Consider the following 18,608-nt stretch of genomic DNA (forward strand, 5'->3'; position numbering starts at 1 on the left):
CAGATGAATAGGCGTAGGACTCAATACATGGGCCCAGAAAGGAATTGAGAGAAAAAACAGAGAAAAAACACCATGCTGCCGGAACATTGGTCAGTCTGGCCTCAAAAGTAACTACTCTGCACAAGAGTAGTTACAATTACAATTACAAGAAAGCCTATGACACAATGAGTCACAAATGGACATGAACAATCAAAGGGACCCTGAGAACAACACTAGAGGCCGTCTAGTGCAAAAGTACAATTGCAGGATTTACCAAGACCTGAACCCTCTCAGCCATATCATTCTTAAGACTGGCTCCAGATACAGACAACAGAATGGAGCAAACGTTAACCACCTCCTCTACGTGGATGACCTCAAGCTGTATGCCAGCCACGAATGAGACATCAATTCCCGAGTAAGATCAACAGCATCATCATCGGAATGCCATTCGGACTGGTTAAGTGCAGTCAGATGGTAAATAAAGAGAAGGAACATAGTGAGAAGCAAAAGGACTATTATTAGAAAGCAAGATTGAATATATTGAGGACAGTACTTTAGAATCCCCCAGCAAACTGGAGCCATAGAGACCCGTGGGAAACTATGAAATACCTGCAGTAAGGCCAATTCTGACAAGTCAGCTGAATGGAAAGAACAAGATTTGCGTCCAGCAGACTGTAGGGATGACAAAGATCTATGTTCAGAAAAGTGTAGTGTAGTCTAGGAACAGCAAAGACGCTGCGCAAGACTCAAACTCCAAGGCATCTGGTAGAGGGACTAAGCTTGAAGAATAAAGACAATAGCAGGGCAAGTGGGGACATGCATATGCACACACAGCTCATTACGTCATTCAAGAGATCATTATCTAGACACTGATTACTTTTGAAAACTGACTACATATCCACTGTATTTTATTGGCTATGGAATAATGGATAATTATATATTTGGCTGCTTAAAGTGCTTACATCATAACCACACATGAAAACTGCTATCTGATGATTATAATTTGAAGACGTGTCAGCATTTCCTCTTATTGCATGGAAACAAATAACTGAGGACATTCAAACCTACAATTTTAAATGACTGCAGCAGTACCTGCAAACCGTTTTCAGATGTGACGAAAACACACATACACACAGATTTGTAAAAAAAAAAGAAGAAAAAAAAAGACTAATTTTATTCCAACAATACATTTTTATAATAACAACAGATGTCAGTGAATTTAAAACACCGGGTTACATCAATCAAACCTCCATCTTTAATCAAAGCCTTGGTAAGTATAAAAGCAAAAGCAGGACCAAGCGTTCTCTTCCGAAATTAAAAAACAAACAAAAAAACCCAAACAAAAACAGTTTCTCATTTCTTCGGCACATTAGACTGACTGCAGCCTACTTATTGTCTGCACTGCGCTGTTCAGACATGTTAACATGTCACGTAACATGGCAGTGTGATCAAACTCAACACTAACTGTGCTGCCTTTGAGTATTTTGTGTAAATATTCCACTGGATCGTATCAACACTGGTCATGAGCATTTGAAGACTGGGTATAACAAAGATGTTCAGGGATGAAAGGGGGAGGTAGGGATGTTCATAGGAAACAGTCTTTAAAGAGGAGAGCCTCCAGTTTGCTGTTGGAACACGTCGATTGTATCTTCATCCTCCATTTCTAGCTGCAAAAGAAAAAGACAAGAAAACTTTTTAAATATTAGAAGGAAGTACAAATGCTTTAAAAGGTGGCCGAAGCCACCGTGATGCAACCCACTGGTATGTTAAAAGACTTGACAAACAAGTTATTACTCAGTGAGCTGCGGTATGAACCACAGATCTTACTTCTTTCTGAATGGACTCGATGTTTGTTTCCCAAGCCCAAAAACTCATCAAGAAAGTGTTCAACGAGGTCACAGAGGGAGGAAGCCAGGGGCCATTTTCCCACAATCAAAAGTTTTTCAACAAAAGGATTGCTCGCCCTCTAGTGGCCATTAAAATATAAGACACATCCATGTTGACTACACTTTTTTAAGACTTGAGGCCTGTACTATGAAGCAGGATTTGTACCCATCTCACTAACTTCAGGGTTATTTATTGATATATTCTGAAAGCTGTTCACTTCTTGCTGTTCTGGAGAAGGTTATACTCAAGATAAGAGATAAACAGGTAGAAAACTGCCTACTAAGCACTCACTTTTCTGGAAAAGTATCATCACCATTTCTGGAAGATCTCCTCAGATCTCCTCCTAAGAAGGTCCAAAAATATTTAATAGCATCTAAAGTTTTTGTCTTTCCCACCTGCTCTTGGGAAGCAGCTTAATTTCTGCTTTTTTCCCCCACTTGTCAACCGCAAGTTCAGAAGATTATCCTATAAGCATTAATATTCTCCTAAAACATAAGCATATCTAAACATTAACTCAATGAAATAAAAATTGTAATCCATCATCTCGTCCCGTGTTTTAATAACAGACCTGTAATACTTGTGTGTAAACCTACACAGCAGTTACTATTGTGTGCTTAACCTCTTCAATTTTTTTAAAATATCATAGCTTTTAATTTTTGTTGTGTGTGTGCTGTCACTACAAAGTCCATATGCATGATTGGTCATATGTTGTTAATGTCACCCCTTTTATGTCAAGGTGCTTGTAGACAGGCTGTTATGAGAATATAACAATACTTAATATATCAGTATATTCATGTATCATACCTGATTTATCACCCAGTGTTTTGACTGTTTTCCGCTAAACATCATAGTAAAAACATTATGTTCTGCACTGACATGAAGGGAGTACTGCAAACGCAACAAGGAGTTAGATCTGTTCATCACAGCTCTTATGCAAACTCTATGCTTTTTCTGTATACGACACTAACTAAGTATTATAAACTCTTTCTTGGTCTAGTTGTAGTACAGTTGTAATGCAGAATTACTGCGTCTTTGAGTTTATGAAAGTAAATGGTATATGCTGATAACATATCAGCTGAAATGCAATCTCGGGACTGCAAAAACAAATAAAAAAATCAAACCAAACCAAACCAAAAAAGGGTCGTGTTGGCCTGGCCTGGAATCCCCCAAACAGCTGATTGGTTTGTGAGTACTGCAGCATAATGCAGTGAGTTTACATGTAGTAACTAATATGAAATGTAAGATCCGGAGTAGCAAGAATGTGAGGACCAAGGGTTATTCAGCCGTAGTTCACAATAACAAAAATTGATTCCAAAAGTGCACAAAAACAAGAGCGTGTACACATACCTGAGAAGGTGTGTCTGTTTCATTGATGGGCTGACCGTCAAATCGAAATCGTATTTGCCTCATTGACAGCCCCTGAGTGGAAAAACAAATGTTTACTTTTAAACATCACAAGGCATTTTTGTGACCGCAGGTTTAAAACACTGGCTGTGAAGTGCAATACCTCCAGTTTCAGGAGAACCTTTGTTGTTCCCCATCTCTCACTACTGACCGCTAAACTAAAAAACCTCTTCAAAATTAGATGTAAATAAAGAGGGTGGGATAACAGGAAATTATGTGGTTAAACTTGCTCCAAGACAATAAGAACAGTAACACGCTGACCAAAATTAAATAATACAATATATTACAAAGTTACATATATGAGAAATAGCTCTAACATATACAAATAACACAATTTATAAAGATCTAGAATTTTACAAAGATTAAATATATATGATTGACATTTTACTCTAATCTGCAATCCTTTATTTTCAGTACAGAGGACGTGCAAGAAGGGGTAACTATCACACTGTGTACTGCGCATTAGATGGGGAAGGACTGATGTTGCACACCTATTATGTATAAAGTAGACCTTAGGTGTTTTTTAAGACTCTTAACTTTCAGATAAATTTAAGGTTGTCTGGATTGGGCCAAACCTTTCCTCCGGGTACCATGTGAGTAATGACAAAATTAAAACAAAGATGTGCTTCTATAGGGCCAAAACAAAGTCAAGATGGTGGGGGAGGGGGGCAATACATACAAACAATTGGTCTTCACACAGTTAAAGCAAAGAGCCTTGTTACCATAGCTAACAGAAGTTGATGCGTCATCTGATATTTTTGACCATCTGATATACTTAAACATAATATAAGCATAAATAAATTAAGCCAATTAATAAAAATACTGGTTCAAAACATATGCCTTAGTTTTGAATATTTGCCCTAATGGATGTCAAAATATAGTTTTTTTTCCCCCCCCTCCATTTCTGATTTGGCAAGAACCATGTATTTTTAAAATGTCAATTTCTTGGTCTCTGGAATAGGGATGACCAATTTTAGAAGACCAGCAATACATTTAACCTCCTAAGACCCAAACTCTTTCATGGCATGCATTTTAAAATTTTCTTTGCTATTTGGGTTGATTGGGACCTGATGAATGTAAAAACAAAGAATTACCAGATTTTTTTTACCTAATTTTTTCTTTCTGAGACAAATGAGATCCACATATGAGGCATTGGTTTTAAATTTTGATAGAACAGTGGCAGTATAATGTCCTCATAAGTGGATATCAGGCCCTTGTAGAGAAAAATTAAGTATTTTCGTCTAGACATCCCAAAATGTGATGTCCACATATGTAGACACCAGGTCCTAGGAGGTTAAAGATACTTATAAGAAACAGTTAAAATTGTGTCCCAGTCTCACCTGCCGTTCACAATAAGCTTTCATCAGTTTGCTGAGAGGAGTGTGCCTTTTGATCTTAAACTGCACCACTGAGCCATCCTGTCCTGCCACCTTCAGGTTGATGTGCTCGTTGTTCTCAGTCTTTACTCCCTCCTAAAGACAAAAAACAAGTTCATAGAAAGTCAGATTATTTAGAAAAAAGGGGGAGGTGTGACTATTTACAAGAAACTGCGCCCGCCATTTCAAATTCCGAGTCATAGGTGTCTTGCATATCTCAGCGATACCTCATTGTCTTCAAACAAAAGTTAATTTCACAATACGTGTGTGGATTTACGTTTTTTTGCTTGTTTTTTAATCCTCCGCGACACCAGCCTGCCTGATGTGCGTAGAGCGGGAGACTAGCGTGGGTACCGAGAGCAATGAGGACTGGATTTACAACTTCAACGTTAGCATTAGCTATAGGCAACTCAAGCAACAATGGCCTTCAATACAACAAGATGCACAGCGGCCTAGCAAGGATTCAAATTATACTACTTGTGCTATTAACAAAACCCTTATCTCTTTACCCAGGCGTATGGCTAGCGATTGAGTACAACGGTACCCTTTTTTAAACTTAAGATTCGTTTACACATTACGGCTTTTGTTGTTTTGTACCGTTTATGTTGTTCTGTTCTGTCTCAGCGTTAACTCGCTTTTCTTGAACTGGTGCTTAATCTAGTCGGATATCGGATAACTACATTTTCCATTACATGTGCATTACTCATAACGATGGCAAAAATTTAGAGGTGCCGATTAAAAATTATTTTACAGAAAATATAGATTTTTTTGAAAATACACCAAATGGATCGAGTCGGTTAGCCACGTTAGCTTATTATGCTAACGTCACCCGTTAGCTTCCTAGCAAATACCGTAAAGTTAGCGCATGTTTGAAGCGGTCTTTGGTGTTATACGATTCGAAATAATTGTACGAACTCCTTTCCATCAGTTTACCGTGTACATTCAACTTTGTATGGGCTCTGATTCATTTAAAGTCCAATCCTCACCTTGGCCTTTCCATCTGCCATGGCTGCTGCTGAGGACTGTCTGCCTGCGTCTCGCCTGTTCTGCTGCGGCTGCGCAGTGTAGCGCGCCACTTTGCGTCGGCCGCAATACAGTGAGCGAAGAGCCCGCGTTTCATTTAACAGCAATATAGTTCATGGCTCCAGTATCGTCAAGTTAATAAAAATGAGTAAGCGACGTTTAGATGCATATAATCTGGGGATACAGGAACTGTATCTCTAGTTCGTACTCACCATCTGGCATTGGAAAATAAATAAATACACCACATGGACTAGGTTTGGTTATATTAATGCACTTCACATACAGCAAACAACAGGATAAAGAGCAAAAAAAAGAATTTTAAGGAGTATATTACTATGATTTTATTAGGTCCTGGGATAGGTTAATGATTGGCAGAAACATTGATTTTCCAGCATTTTATTTTTTCTACAGTGTATAATCTAGGTTCTATTAAAAAAGTAACTTCCCACCAATAAAATATTATATATTATTACTTTTTCCACTTTAAATGACAGAGTCTTTTAAAACTACTTCAGCTTGAAACATGTTAAGTTGAACTGATTAATTTTTGTTACCTGCAAACACCATCTGAAATGAGCATCCCTAAATAGGCTGTAGTTCCTCTGTGTCCATATACACCACTGAGTGTTTCCCATGGCCACAACTTACAATCAGCAGCAGTGCATAGCTGGTGGCATGGTGTGCAGGTCCCAGGTTCAAACTCAGACTGTTGCAGTCTTTGTGGGAGGCAAACATTTGAAGAATATCAAAATATGGAGATGGACAAAATGCAATACAATACATTTACTGTTATTGAATTAGAAAGCCACACCCTGCATTATAAACTAAGACAAAAGACTTAAAGGTGGACCTCTCTCTCACACATACGATTATCCAACAACATTTATTTCAGTAGCAAAGCAGCCTTGCAGAAAAAAAGAAAAGGCAAAATTTTGCTGCTTGCTTTGAATGGGAAAAAGCAGTACCACCTGGTGGGCAACTATAAAAATAAAAAACTGAAGGAGAGTACTCCAAAATAAAACCTTAACATAACGGAATGAATTAGTCAATGTCAAAAATAAATGTAGGATCAAAAATTGTATTTCAATGACTTTCAATGGGGCAAAATGTGGCAGTTTTGCATACCTTAGACATTTTTCAAGCTAATTTAAGGACCTGAGATAACAATTCTAAAATTGAAAAACATTCAGTTGCATTTACACTGATTTTGAACACTGAAAAAAACAACAAAAAAAACAAACAAAAAAAAAAACAGTCATGTTAAAAGGTGTAACATAAATAAAATCCATCCCAGTCTTTATTTATCCATGCACAGAAGTAGTTGTTCAAAAATGCAATGACAAGGTAATTTAACAATATGACAAATAAATAAACTTATAAGAAATATGTAGAGAACCTCCAGCACACATAACTCCAAGAAGATAGAGATAAAGAGGTCACAATTCTGTATGAACATGTAAAGTTACCCAGTGGTTATGCCTTGACCTATGGCCGCCGTTTCTTCTAACAGGAATTAAATTTCCTTGTTAAGCCCATCTCTAGTTTGCTAAATAATGTAACGTTTATAACAAATCTGTATGACTATTTGGTAACATTAAAGACTCTGAAAAGCACACTAACTTGTTAATCTATTAATACAATACTCAAAGTATCTATTAATAAGGGGTATGCAGAATACAGCTGACAACTGCATCACCATACATTACGTTAGGAGTTGTGATAGCTTCCTCACTAACCAAAATAAATACATTCATGACAATAAATACTGAAATACTAAAAAAAAACATAAGTGGTGAGTATAAGAGGCTGAGCTGTGATTTCCTGTAAAACCCAGAAGAAGAAAAGTATTCAGTTGTAGTTTTGAGCCAGACTGGAAGTGACCAATTTCCAATCAGCCAATATTGGAGTGATTTTTCAGAAATAGAGGGGCTCTTGTTCGCTTCAGCCTGTCTCAACTGTAAAAATCTTACATAGTCATCAAGAAATCATGTGAAACTCTGATTGCGATCACCTGCTCATACAACCACAGTTTCATAATCATTTCAACCTCTATGCAAGACTGCCGTTTTCAAAAGTGCAACTATTCTCCAATAAAACAGAGACACAAATAGGAACATTAAAATTATATCAAAAGGGTACTAAAAAAATTGAAAGCACGACAATATTTAAAATTCACCAAACAACCACCATTAGCATTCAGACAGTTCATTTTGTTAGTAACTGCATCACACTGACTACCTCTGGTATCGTAATAAAATTACTGTATTTGTGCTACATCAGCAGACCATCTTCAACTCTCTGAAATCCAACAACATTTATCAAATATTGAAACTCTGCCTGAAAGCTTTAATATTTTGCCTTCTTTTGACCATAGCAGAACACTGAAAGCCAAATCGTTCAAGTAGTCTTATAGCGATCAGCCTACAGAGCTATAGAGCTCCCCATTTATCAACAGGTGGAAAATCATTCACCTCCCCCACTTCTGTGAATGGCTGGTCTCCCAGCGTGAATCCCAATTTATATCTCATCCGGACCTTTTCCTGCAAGACATAAAAGCAGAACATTTCAGTTAAGGATCACACTGAGCCATTAACCATTATTTTCTCATATTGATTGACAAGGAAGACAGTAAAAGATGTTTCACTGTGCTTTACTGAATGAACAGCTCAACTGAGTAAGCGCTCTGTCAATAAATAAATGCTTAAATGCATGGACACCAGAAAAGCTCAAGGCTGAGCTTTACCTTGAGAGGATTGGCAAGCAGCATGATCTGAGTGATGGCAGCAGGGGGAAGTATTGGGTTAAAAGAGGCCAGCTCTGTCCCTGAGGGTGGCTGCAGTTTTACTTTCATCGTCTGGAGAATTGGCAGAAGAGACATCCACATACATCAAACACAAGCTGCATCCCACCCAAATTCAATTTTTACTGAAATCTAATCTCATGATGGAGGAACAGTGTTACGTATGCACGTCATGTTTTACCCTGGGCACAGCAGCCTGCAGAACAATGTTCTTCACCGGCTGAGTGGCTGTGTTAAGCATGGACGCCACCATCACCAGCACATCCGGCCTGCCTGGTGGAAAGTCGGTGGCGAAATGCAGCAGAACGCGAACACCATTTTTATCATAAGCTGTCACTGGGCACACTTTACCTAAAAGTGTAGGTAGCGCAAAGAAAAAGAATAAACTGAGATTACTTCATAAACTGATAAGCCAGTACACACGACCCTCAACACAGTCATTTGAGTCAGCTAGAAGAGATTTCTGCTTTCATGCACATCGTTCCTTTCGTGCATGCTGCGATGCTTAATTTCTGACCACAGTGAGAACATAAAACTAACAGTATTAGTACGTTTTTCACTGTCAATTTGTTATTCACTTTTTCACTGTCACCAGTAATGACCATATGTTCATTTTCTCCCATCTAACAATTATGTTTTGACAAAAAAAAACACCTGGAGGTCAGTGAACCATCTGCAGTACGCAGGCACGAATGCGTTCCCAAAATCTCTCAGGTGATTATTCTCTCTACAGGATTTTCTATCGAAGTAGATAGATGGTCAAATAGCAGCCAACATTTCAAATTACTGGTTGGCAAAACAAAAATGTCCTAATAAAAACAAAATACATCTTCACATTTTGAGAACATAAAGCTTTTTTTGAACAGCTTTTACACTGGTCCTTTTCAGTGAAAATCTACTTCAGAAATATATATTTCCAATAGGTTTTAAGCACTTAAAATAGTGTTAAGTGCTTAATAGAGTAAACACCATTTTTCCATCACTGAAAACCTTCAGAAAGACATCAGATGATCTGGTTTGACCTCAAATTAATCTTGTCAAGGACCCTGAGCAAACACTCCAATGGGCTACAAAAACCTTCACTTAGAGATAAACATATAGTCAGTAAAGACCACTTAGTGAACTCACTTGGCTTAATGGTATCAAGAGGGACAAATACATTGGCCAGGGACACCTCTTGTCCTCTACCTGGACTTGACTGGCTCAGGGGTAGAACAGGGGACAGAGAGCGCAACAGAGGGCTGTCATCTGCCTGACTCTTGATAGACAGAGGAGCAGACCATGCATGTATTCCTTCTGATATAATTTGGGTGGATGTGGCTTCAAGACTGAAAGACAAAGAGCAAAGAAAATGTTTGGAAAAAACCCACATTTTTTGTGATTTTGCCTCTGTACACCACCACAGTGGCTTTTAACATTCCACAATCAAAATGTGATGTAAGTGCAGACTGATAAATTGGATTTGGTGAGTTTAACAAAAGTACTACAACTTATACAACGCCCCCTATTTTCAGAGACTCAACTGTAATTGGACAAGTGACTAACAAGTAGTTTCTTGGCCAGATTAAGTCTGTCTCCTCATTTTTTCAATGCAAATTAAACACAAAAGATCTGAAGCGCCGAGCTTGTTGCTATTGACTGGTAATCTCAATCTGAGTCCCAAAGAGAGTTTCTTTCTCTTTCTCTCTCTCTCCTATCCCTCAGTCATGTCTGTAAGTACCATAAATAAATACCATCTTTAAAATTGATTAAGAGACACAGTCTTAATGGAATGAAGAGTTTGCACCATATACTGGGTTTCTTTATAAAAATAAATAAATAAAAAATAAAAATGTGTGAAAGTGTACAGATGGAGTGACCCAGTCTACAGAATTTTACACAACAGCACATGTATTACTCACCTATTATTGTTGCCCAGATCCAGCAAAGTGAGATCTTGCAGGATCTGACCTGGAGAAAGCGATGGAGAGTGGAAGCCCAAAGTCGAAGTTGAAATTAGTTGAGGGGTGATATCAGCAGCTGAGGGAGCAGATGAGGTCAAGCTGAATGACTGAGGAGGAGCAGCTGGAGCCACGGTGGTCAATATAGAACTGAAGGGTTGTGGGGATATGACTGATGTTGTTGAAAGGGATGTTGTTGAAATGGGTGTTGTTGAAAGGGATGTTGTAGAAGCCAGAGGTGTAGAAAAGACAGGGCCAGTGAAGTTTAAGGAAGAAGCTGGTGTATAAGTCTTGGAAGGATTAGCTGGGGCTCCTGTTGTAGAGAGGGCATCCAGAAAGAGAGAAGGCGTAGAAAACACAGGAACTGTGGGTAAAGTGTCAAAAAGATCCAAATCTTGACTGGAATCCTGGAAATCAAGGGAATAAAAACACTTCTAACCAACAAGACAATACTTCAAATGACTTTAAATTAATTCACTTAAATACCTGTGTAGATGGCAACGGATTGCTTGGGTTTCCATGTGTTGATTTATTAAGCTCAGTAATAGGTTCATTGAGGCCTGTAAATAAAAACAATTGTGACAGAATTTGCATCAAAATCTATAAATTCTGATACAATTGTTAAACGGGACCCATTATTTTGATATTTAACTCCAAATTTTCATTGTTGGACCACAGTAGCGCTGCATAACATACAGTTTAGCTTTGTTAAATTTGTACAGGCTCACGGTACAGGCCAAAGTTCATACACTACCTGAAACAAAATAGTTTCCAACTCACTTATCAACCAACTTCCATGAGTGTTTAGAGCAGTCTGATGCCTGAGTTTTTGGCTCATGTATCAGCACTGTGAAAATACAACTATAGAAGAAGGTACTTTTGGCTGCTCCTTTGTTTCCTAAGGGGTCACACGCTTGTGTTGGATTTGATGCAACCTTCCCATTTATCCAGGCTTGGGACCTGCACTAGAAGTACACTAGCTTGGGACCCTAGTCTCAAATCATGAGTCTTAAGATAAATGTGTTAACCACTATATTATGGATGCACTATAGCAACAATACACAGTAACACAAAAAAAGAAAGAAAAGCGTAATAGGTCCTTTTAACATTCAGTTCCAAAATTAAAAAATAAATCAGTGTGATTAATCCACATCATGCTGAATGTTACCTAAAGACAGCAGCTCTTCATCCAGCAGTGACAGTGCTGTGGAGGGTACGTTAACACTCTGGGACGGTGGGTCAGTGGCAGCTGATCCACACAACAGGTCAGCAGGAAATGACTGCGAAGATGCTGGAGGTTGCTGCTCAGATGCAGAGGAGCTCTGGATGTCCAGACCCACCAGATCAATCAAAATCTCTGATTGATTTGTGCTTCCAGTGCCTATCAGATACAGTATGTAAATGCACTCAAAGCAGTAGTACTGTCAGTCTTCACCAATAAAACTTCCCCTAAAAATAATACTGAGACCAAACCTTGCTTGTAAACGGTACACGCCATTCCAATACGCACAAAGGCCATTCACTTAAAAGTGTTATTCCTTTCTCAGGTTAGACAGGATATCCACTCTTAAGATTATCCTTATGTGTACTTACACATTATAATATATTTTAAAAAACATGGTAGTCGGGATTCTCAGCAAAGTCCTGCTTCAAACGCAATAAGCTTTCAGTGTGGCTACGCTAGTGCTGACTGTGCATTAATCGGTTTTGACAGGCACAACACTAAAGTCAATACCACATACACCCCACTGAGAACATGTCACAAACAACCATGCCAAATGGTAGAATAGTTAGGAACTGTTCTCTCTGATTAGAATGACCTACACTTCAAATTTACCTGCACTGACTGACGTTTGTGTTTGGCGTCCTCCAGTCTCTCCATTCATGGTTTGTCCTTCCACAATCTTCTTATATAAATTAATAACCTGAGAGAGGTCATCATTGGCCTGCAAGATGTCTCCTAACATGTGAATTTCAAAATAAATTAGACCAGGGTGAGATTTAATATAACCTTGAGAAGACAAGTGAAGACACTGACAATTTACAAACTGTGAGCAGAATGATTCTGAGTCACCTGGGTCTGATGGGTGAATCACACCCAAGCAAACTGAGAAAGACATTTCAGCAGAATAAACAAATCAAATATTTTATTACCCAAACTACTGTCATTATCCTCGGTCTCAGTAGCAAGCTGAACTACCGTTTGCCTGAGTTTGTCACAATCACCATACAGCTCCTGGAAAACAATGAAAAAGAAATCATTATTTAAAAAGGGACTAAACTACAAAAATAATAACAATAATAATAAAAATAAATAAAATAAGTTTAGAATTTCAAACTAATTCAGAAATTATTCATAGGGGATTATAAATTAAAAAGCCCAGAATTACCTCAAACTGCTTAAGGGTTGTATGGGAAACATTTGGAATTTTCTATTAGTATTTCCAGAAAGGTCAACTAATAATAGACAGATCAATCAATTTGAATTTTAATCTTTTCAAAAAGGTCATTTGAATCTTAGCCAGTAAATAACGAACCCTAATAAGCTCCCTGTCTGCGTCTGTGGAGTCTTCTGGGTTGAAATGTGCAAGCATCTCATTAAGTAGTTTGACGCTGTTGTTCACCGCCTCCAGTGTGCTTTTTTGCTTTGTTGCTTTATGTGTTCTCACCTCATCCTGAAAAAGAAAAACTACATTTGTTAGTATTTGTTGATCAGACTCTTTATTCCTGATGTAAGGAGGTAAAATGTCTCCAAAAGAGAGCAGCCAGAGGTCCGACTTCATTCATACTCAAATATTACAACAAAAACATTTCATCTGACATTGACACACCTCCTTGACCATGTTCTTGATGAGCCTGTTAGCCTCTTGCAGATCTTCTGGCTTTTTGCTCTTCAGCAGTTCTGATAATCTCTGCAGAGAGATAGGAGAACTATTAGATCAACTGCTGTGAACCCAAAGTAAACACCCACACACACCTACCTGTAAACCCAATATATTTGTAGCAACCAATGAGCTAGTTAAGCAGCATCATAAATGTACAAAGTTGGTCTTTATTTCTGTGAAATGCCACAATGAAAATCATGATGCAAGAGTGAGAAAGGATTTCGAAAACCCCCCAAAGAGACAGCCATGAGAGAATCTCTTCGTTTGATCTTTTGGAGTGTTTCGATTTTAAGTATGTAGTGAGAAAATCCAATAATCAAAGTTTCCTATTCAAGCATGAAAACGGCATAGAGGTACTGGCAAGAACAGACTGAAAAGCCATCAGCTGGAATCTGTTAGCTGAGCTGCTGAGGACAAACGGCCAGTATTTCAGGGCTTCAGTTGGGATATCGGCCAAAGCTTGTGAAGTTAATGTCATCAGATAGTAAGTGAAGCATAACAGGCCTTGGGAAAAGAAGCTAGCTCACAGCTGTCACAAAGCAAAGATTATTCAAAATCTGTTCTGAAAGCATTAGACTTTTTTCACTGAACTTTATCCATATCTCTGAAGTGTTTTTAAACGGTTTCTCTGACTGCCCAAGGCTACTCTAACTGTGTTCTGCCTGTAGCTTTGTATTTAAGTACATATATCAGAATGGTTCTCATGTAACTCTGGCAATTTATGGCCACAGATAATCTCAACTCACGGTTATGCCATACATATTTAATAGTGTTAATTACTGCATTATTCAACGACTCATTTCTTTGACCATTGATCTTCACATCGCACTTTTATTTTGACTAGAAGCTGGAATCAGGAAGTTCTAATTGACAACCAGTGCTTAATTGCCCAATCAATTGGAATCATTAGCCTGTGAGCTTAATCATTTTACCAGTGCTTGCTGTTTTTGCTGTTAATTGCAAAAGAAATGTTAAGTTCAGAACTGCTGCATTTTTGCACACCTGAGTCGCATACAGGTCTTTCTCAGTATAGTTTCTGCAGTGTGGCCATAATATGAAGACCGAGTGGTACTGAAAACCTGCGTAGGCATACTTATTTTCAGCACAGAAAGAAAAGAATATGAATCAATAGGTCAACTGAACTACAAACAAGACCTATAACAACATTAGGATCAGCACAATCTTGTCATTCTTCATCCCTACGCCACACCTTTAAAGTTTCGGGGGTGCATAATGCATAGTTGAGATGCTACTGCGTTGACAAAATGCACCAACATAAATCCAGACATATAAACATCTCTCAGTGTGCAACAAAAGGTGTTTGCAGGGCCACATTTTTTCCATGATGACTCATATAGCCACTGACTCCTAAGCTACCAAATGAGCTCCATCCTGAAATGCACTATTGTACTATTATCTTCTGAGGTATAAGTGATATACCATCTTAAATAATGCCGAATAACCTATAATTAAAAACCTACATCCGTAACAGAGACGGGAGAAGTGAAAACAAGAATTAATTGCAGTTAATGAGAAGCGGCATTCACACAATATCCTAAAATAGTTTCTCTTACTTTGCTCTTCTTCTCATCCTCAAACACAGGATTCTTGGGTCGTGGAGAAGGTGATGGTATTAATGTGGCATCAAGAGGAATTTCTGGGTCAGCTAAAACAATACCTAAAAATAAAAACAGGTAGCTTTGAACTTTGGTAAAGACAGCTTCAGGACTTCATAGCACAATGCACGCTGTGATTTTTGGATTTTACTGTGATCACTTCATAATGTTTAAATTTCACTCAGTATATTTAATCATTTTTGAAGCTGTGTATGTCTCACCCTGTAATTTCAGCATCTGATATGCTTCAGCAATCTTTGTTTCATCTGGCAGAGACACTGTCCAACTATACAGCATCTCTATCACTTTTTTCTTCACTTGTTCTGACACTTTATCTCCCAGGTACTAAAAAAAGATGTAGACGAACTGCTTAATAAAGGAAAACAACAACTCAAAGTATGATGCTGTCTGCAAATGTAAAACATTTGGTACTTACTTTGGGTGAAACCACCTTAATTAATTCATTCAAAAACTTAAATTTCCCAACTTCGTTGTGAAACCTTCGCCCACAATTCTTCATACAAGCTTCAAGAACCTGCAAAAACAAAAACAAGCTCAAAAAATATTCTTTAAAAAAACCAAAAAAAACCCCAAACAAGTATCTTTACTAATATCAGAATGAAAAACACAGTGAAATAAATCCACCACACACCGTTAATGCTTGCATTGCTTCCCATTCCTGTGGTGATTGAATCTTGTATGCCAACAGTCTGACAGATATCTGTGGACTGAAAATATGCCAGAAAGGCAATTCAAACAATGCAATGGAAACTCAATAATGTAAGAAATACAAAGGCTTGTGTGTTTACCACAAGGAGGGGACACACGATTTGATTATGAGTGCAGGGAGAGGCTGGGCTTATTAAATGTACGTGGCCGTACCCTTCTAGCTCCTTATTGATTTGATCACAGAAACTCATAATATACTCCCAGTCTTCCTGCCGGTTTGAAGGGTTAGTGGCTTTGTCTGAAACAAAAAAATATAAAATCTCATGAACATACAACTCTGACAGCTTCTTTGGTTCACCTAAATCCAAGGACAGCCACTGAAGACTACAGATTTGTTTACTACCAAGAATCCAATCAGCCCTCCAGCATCGAGCTCCCTCCATTCCCAGACCACCTTACGAACAATTCAGGCAGTTGTTCAAAATATTCAGCTTAATGTGAATTCACTCTTACTAAACCGCAAGACACTTTACTGATCCTGTTTATGTTTGTCGTTTTCAGACTGTGTTAAACTTCGGTTAAAGCCTAAAGGTGTTTCAGGAAGCAAACGTATAAGTGCATTATGGAGACCCAGTTTAATACAAAACACTCATATCTTTCTAGGCATACCAACTATAACCACCGGAAACGAATAATAATAATAATTCAAAAAGGGTTAATATTTGTCGTGTATCAACCATCAGTTGACAGCAGCTGACCGTGCTAACCTCTTGTGACAACACAGATGAATTAGCATGGTAAATTCCAAGTGCAGTTGTGTCATACGAGTGCAACTAATATTTAGCACAACCAAGTTAACGTAGAGCATACGCGACTACTTCTGTCAGGAATAAATAGCGGGGGGAAAGAGTTTAAATATATACTTACTAAGCCAAGACTCCAATGACTCGCCATAGTCCGCCATATTTGTACAAACAACGCGTGACTTCTGCTGCCTTCACGTGCTTCCGGATAAATGGGACACTGCGCTCCCTGCTTCAAACTGTGTGTATTTGTAAAATCTACATTTCTACCCTACCATCATGTGATGATTTGAAAACATTTTTTTAGACAGTATAATATTTTAATCTCAGCTTTTTGTGTATTTGTGCGTTTATATGTCTTTTTTTTTCACAAAAAGCATGCAGCTGAGATCAGAAATTTATGAATGTCGTAACTTTGATTTTCAATTCATTCTTTTGAACTACGCTCCTTTTGCTGTACATTCACTGCAGTGGAGCGACTTTACATTATACACCGTGAATGCCTAAGAAAGAAAAAAAGAACTGGGTGCACAAGTGTGAATTTATTTAAAATTTTTCCTCTATGCAACTTTATACATACTTAGTGTGTGCATTTATACAGGCTTTCTTAAACATTTTAATACGTGGTGCCAGGGGCGATTTCAGCCCATTTTGGGCGATTTCAGCCCATCTTTGGGGGTGCTTTTTGAATCAAAGCACCCCCAAAGATTTCTTACTTAATTTTGACAATATCTGCTGTTTGTGTGACACACTACTAAAAATATAAAAAGCATACAGTACTTGGTTGAGACGAAACATTTTGACAACAAAAGTATAAATAACCCCCCCCCCCCCCCCCCCTCCTAAAATGGTTTGTTCCAGCTCCTGGAATATATGGTAAGAGGCATGCTTGTAGCAAAAGAAAGTTCAAAGAATTCATTAAAAGACCAAAATTACCATGCTGAGTGTATATACACTTCTGACCACAACTGTATAACAAAAATAAATGTGTTCAGTATATAGCCAATTATTGGCTATACGTACCATTGCATTTAAAATGTAATGACTCGAAAATTCCAATTTTCTATCAGATTGTTCTGTCAGTTATTTTAAAGTTTAGCTTTGAGATGTCAGTTTAAACTTAAAATAAATACTTTTCACAAAAATTTGATTTCTTTATAGACTAAGAAGCTATTACGAGCTACGGCTTTGTGTAATGGCAAGCGTTTGTCTGGTGTTGTTTCCTTGCACTGCATGCCATTGTAAATTCAGTCTGGCTCCCTCTGAGTTTGCAAATAAAACTGCATGAACTATTCAAGGAATCTTGATCTTCAGATATCTTCAAGGACTTTAGTGGCTCCTGTGCAAAGAATCCCTAACATGAATTCCAGTGCTACTGTGTAACAGGTTTTAGATCTCTTACATCTTGAGACAGACCAAAAAAAGCACAGTGGGTCAACTTTGTCACCTATACCTCACATTCATCAAGCTTCTAAGGAGGAAATACAGTCCAGCAAGACTCTTTGTCATGACATCTGCTGCAATTGTCTATCGACCAGTATCACCAGTTTTAGCCCATCAAAAGTGTTTGGAGAGGTTGTGGTCACCCCCACAGGCAGTCCAGAGAGCACAACCAACAAATACCTCCTCACCCTAACCTTTATTTAACATATATACCAGAAACACAAAATTATTTTCCATTTTCTTTTTGCATCAGTTTTGCTGCAAGAACATTTTTCAGGTTTTTGTTTCTGTTGAATGGTTTTTGTAAGTGTCAGGAGATGACAGGAAAATTATCTACCACTGTGTTGAGAACGAACAGTTCAGAGGTTGTGACTAACATTTTTTCAGACTTTCTGTTTCAAACAGTCATGCCCACTTCACAAGGGGTCTGGTCAGAAATAAAAGTCCACAGAACGTGAACTTCTTTTCAAGCTCTGTGCTGTTACTTTTCTCACCGTCAGCTTTTGCACCTTAAAAACAAGTGCAATGTCACAAAGGTCTCGAAGGAGAGTCTGTCTGTGCCATTATCCCCATAACTGAGCACCTATCATGTCTCATTCTGCTGGCCTTTTACCCACTTTTAGTGTAACATGACCAGACAACTCAAACATGCCCAGACCTTTTTTTTTGTATGTTTTGCATGTCATCATGTGGCATCTGGAAGCCACTTTTTGTCTGCCTGTGTGCGTGTGTGTGAGAGAAAGAGAGTGTGTGAATGGCTCAGTGTTTATTTATTGATTATTG

At 38.2% G+C, this 18,608-nt stretch overlaps 2 protein-coding genes across 3 annotated transcripts; both read right to left on the minus strand.

Annotated features, from left to right (window-relative positions):
• Positions 1-1,116: 1,116 nt before the first annotated feature.
• Positions 1,117-5,752, minus strand: sumo2a (small ubiquitin like modifier 2a). Its single transcript, XM_085277240.1, has 4 exons — positions 5,633-5,752; positions 4,611-4,742; positions 3,214-3,285; positions 1,117-1,646 (listed from the first exon to the last, which is right to left on the minus strand). Exons 1-4 carry the CDS (start codon positions 5,651-5,653, stop codon positions 1,581-1,583), a joined length of 291 nt encoding a protein of 96 aa, XP_085133366.1. The 5' UTR covers positions 5,654-5,752; the 3' UTR covers positions 1,117-1,580.
• A 159-nt stretch (positions 5,753-5,911) lies between these two features.
• On the minus strand, positions 5,912-16,599 carry gga3a (golgi associated, gamma adaptin ear containing, ARF binding protein 3a). Of its 2 annotated transcripts, XM_085277238.1 has the most exons (17): positions 16,507-16,599; positions 15,793-15,877; positions 15,563-15,638; positions 15,347-15,445; positions 15,132-15,255; positions 14,869-14,972; positions 13,241-13,321; positions 12,947-13,084; positions 12,564-12,645; positions 12,247-12,369; positions 11,578-11,790; positions 10,896-10,969; positions 10,371-10,816; positions 9,598-9,797; positions 8,651-8,820; positions 8,413-8,523; positions 5,912-8,209 (listed from the first exon to the last, which is right to left on the minus strand). In XM_085277238.1, the coding sequence occupies exons 1-17, from the start codon at positions 16,541-16,543 to the stop codon at positions 8,099-8,101; spliced, it is 2,274 nt and encodes a 757-aa protein (XP_085133364.1). In that variant the 5' UTR covers positions 16,544-16,599; the 3' UTR covers positions 5,912-8,098. The 2 variants fall into 2 exon arrangements, with proteins under 2 accessions (XP_085133364.1, XP_085133365.1); XM_085277239.1 differs by lacking the exons at positions 15,793-15,877; positions 16,507-16,599 and adding an exon at positions 15,720-15,774 and having other exon boundaries at positions 5,913-8,209.
• Between the last annotated feature and the right edge of the window lie 2,009 nt (positions 16,600-18,608).

This window comes from Mchenga conophoros, linkage group LG6 (genome assembly GCF_057382185.1).
Source record: "Mchenga conophoros isolate Kocher_MC1m ecotype Shallow Benthic linkage group LG6, M_conophoros_male_GT1.1, whole genome shotgun sequence".
Classification (NCBI taxonomy): Eukaryota; Metazoa; Chordata; class Actinopteri; order Cichliformes; family Cichlidae; genus Mchenga; species Mchenga conophoros.

What these genes read in the sequence shown, in the direction of transcription:
- gga3a (XM_085277238.1), bottom strand. Translation starts at nt 16,543, where the DNA reads ATGGCGGACTATGGCGAGTCATTGGAGTCTTGGCTTA. An exon ending in AAGCAATGCAAGCATTAACG is followed by an intron (nt 15,446 to 15,562) that starts GTGTGTGGTGGA and finishes TTGTTTTTGCAG; the next exon opens with GTTCTTGAAGCTTGTATGAA. An exon ending in GGATAATGACAGTAGTTTGG is followed by an intron (nt 12,370 to 12,563) that starts GTAATAAAATAT and finishes TTCACATGTTAG; the next exon opens with GAGACATCTTGCAGGCCAAT.
- sumo2a (XM_085277240.1), bottom strand. Translation starts at nt 5,653, where the DNA reads ATGGCAGATGGAAAGGCCAAG. An exon ending in TGGCAGATGGAAAGGCCAAG is followed by an intron (nt 4,743 to 5,632) that starts GTGAGGATTGGA and finishes TTTTGTCTTTAG; the next exon opens with GAGGGAGTAAAGACTGAGAA. An exon ending in AAACAGACACACCTTCTCAG is followed by an intron (nt 1,647 to 3,213) that starts GTATGTGTACAC and finishes TTTCTTTTGCAG; the next exon opens with CTAGAAATGGAGGATGAAGA.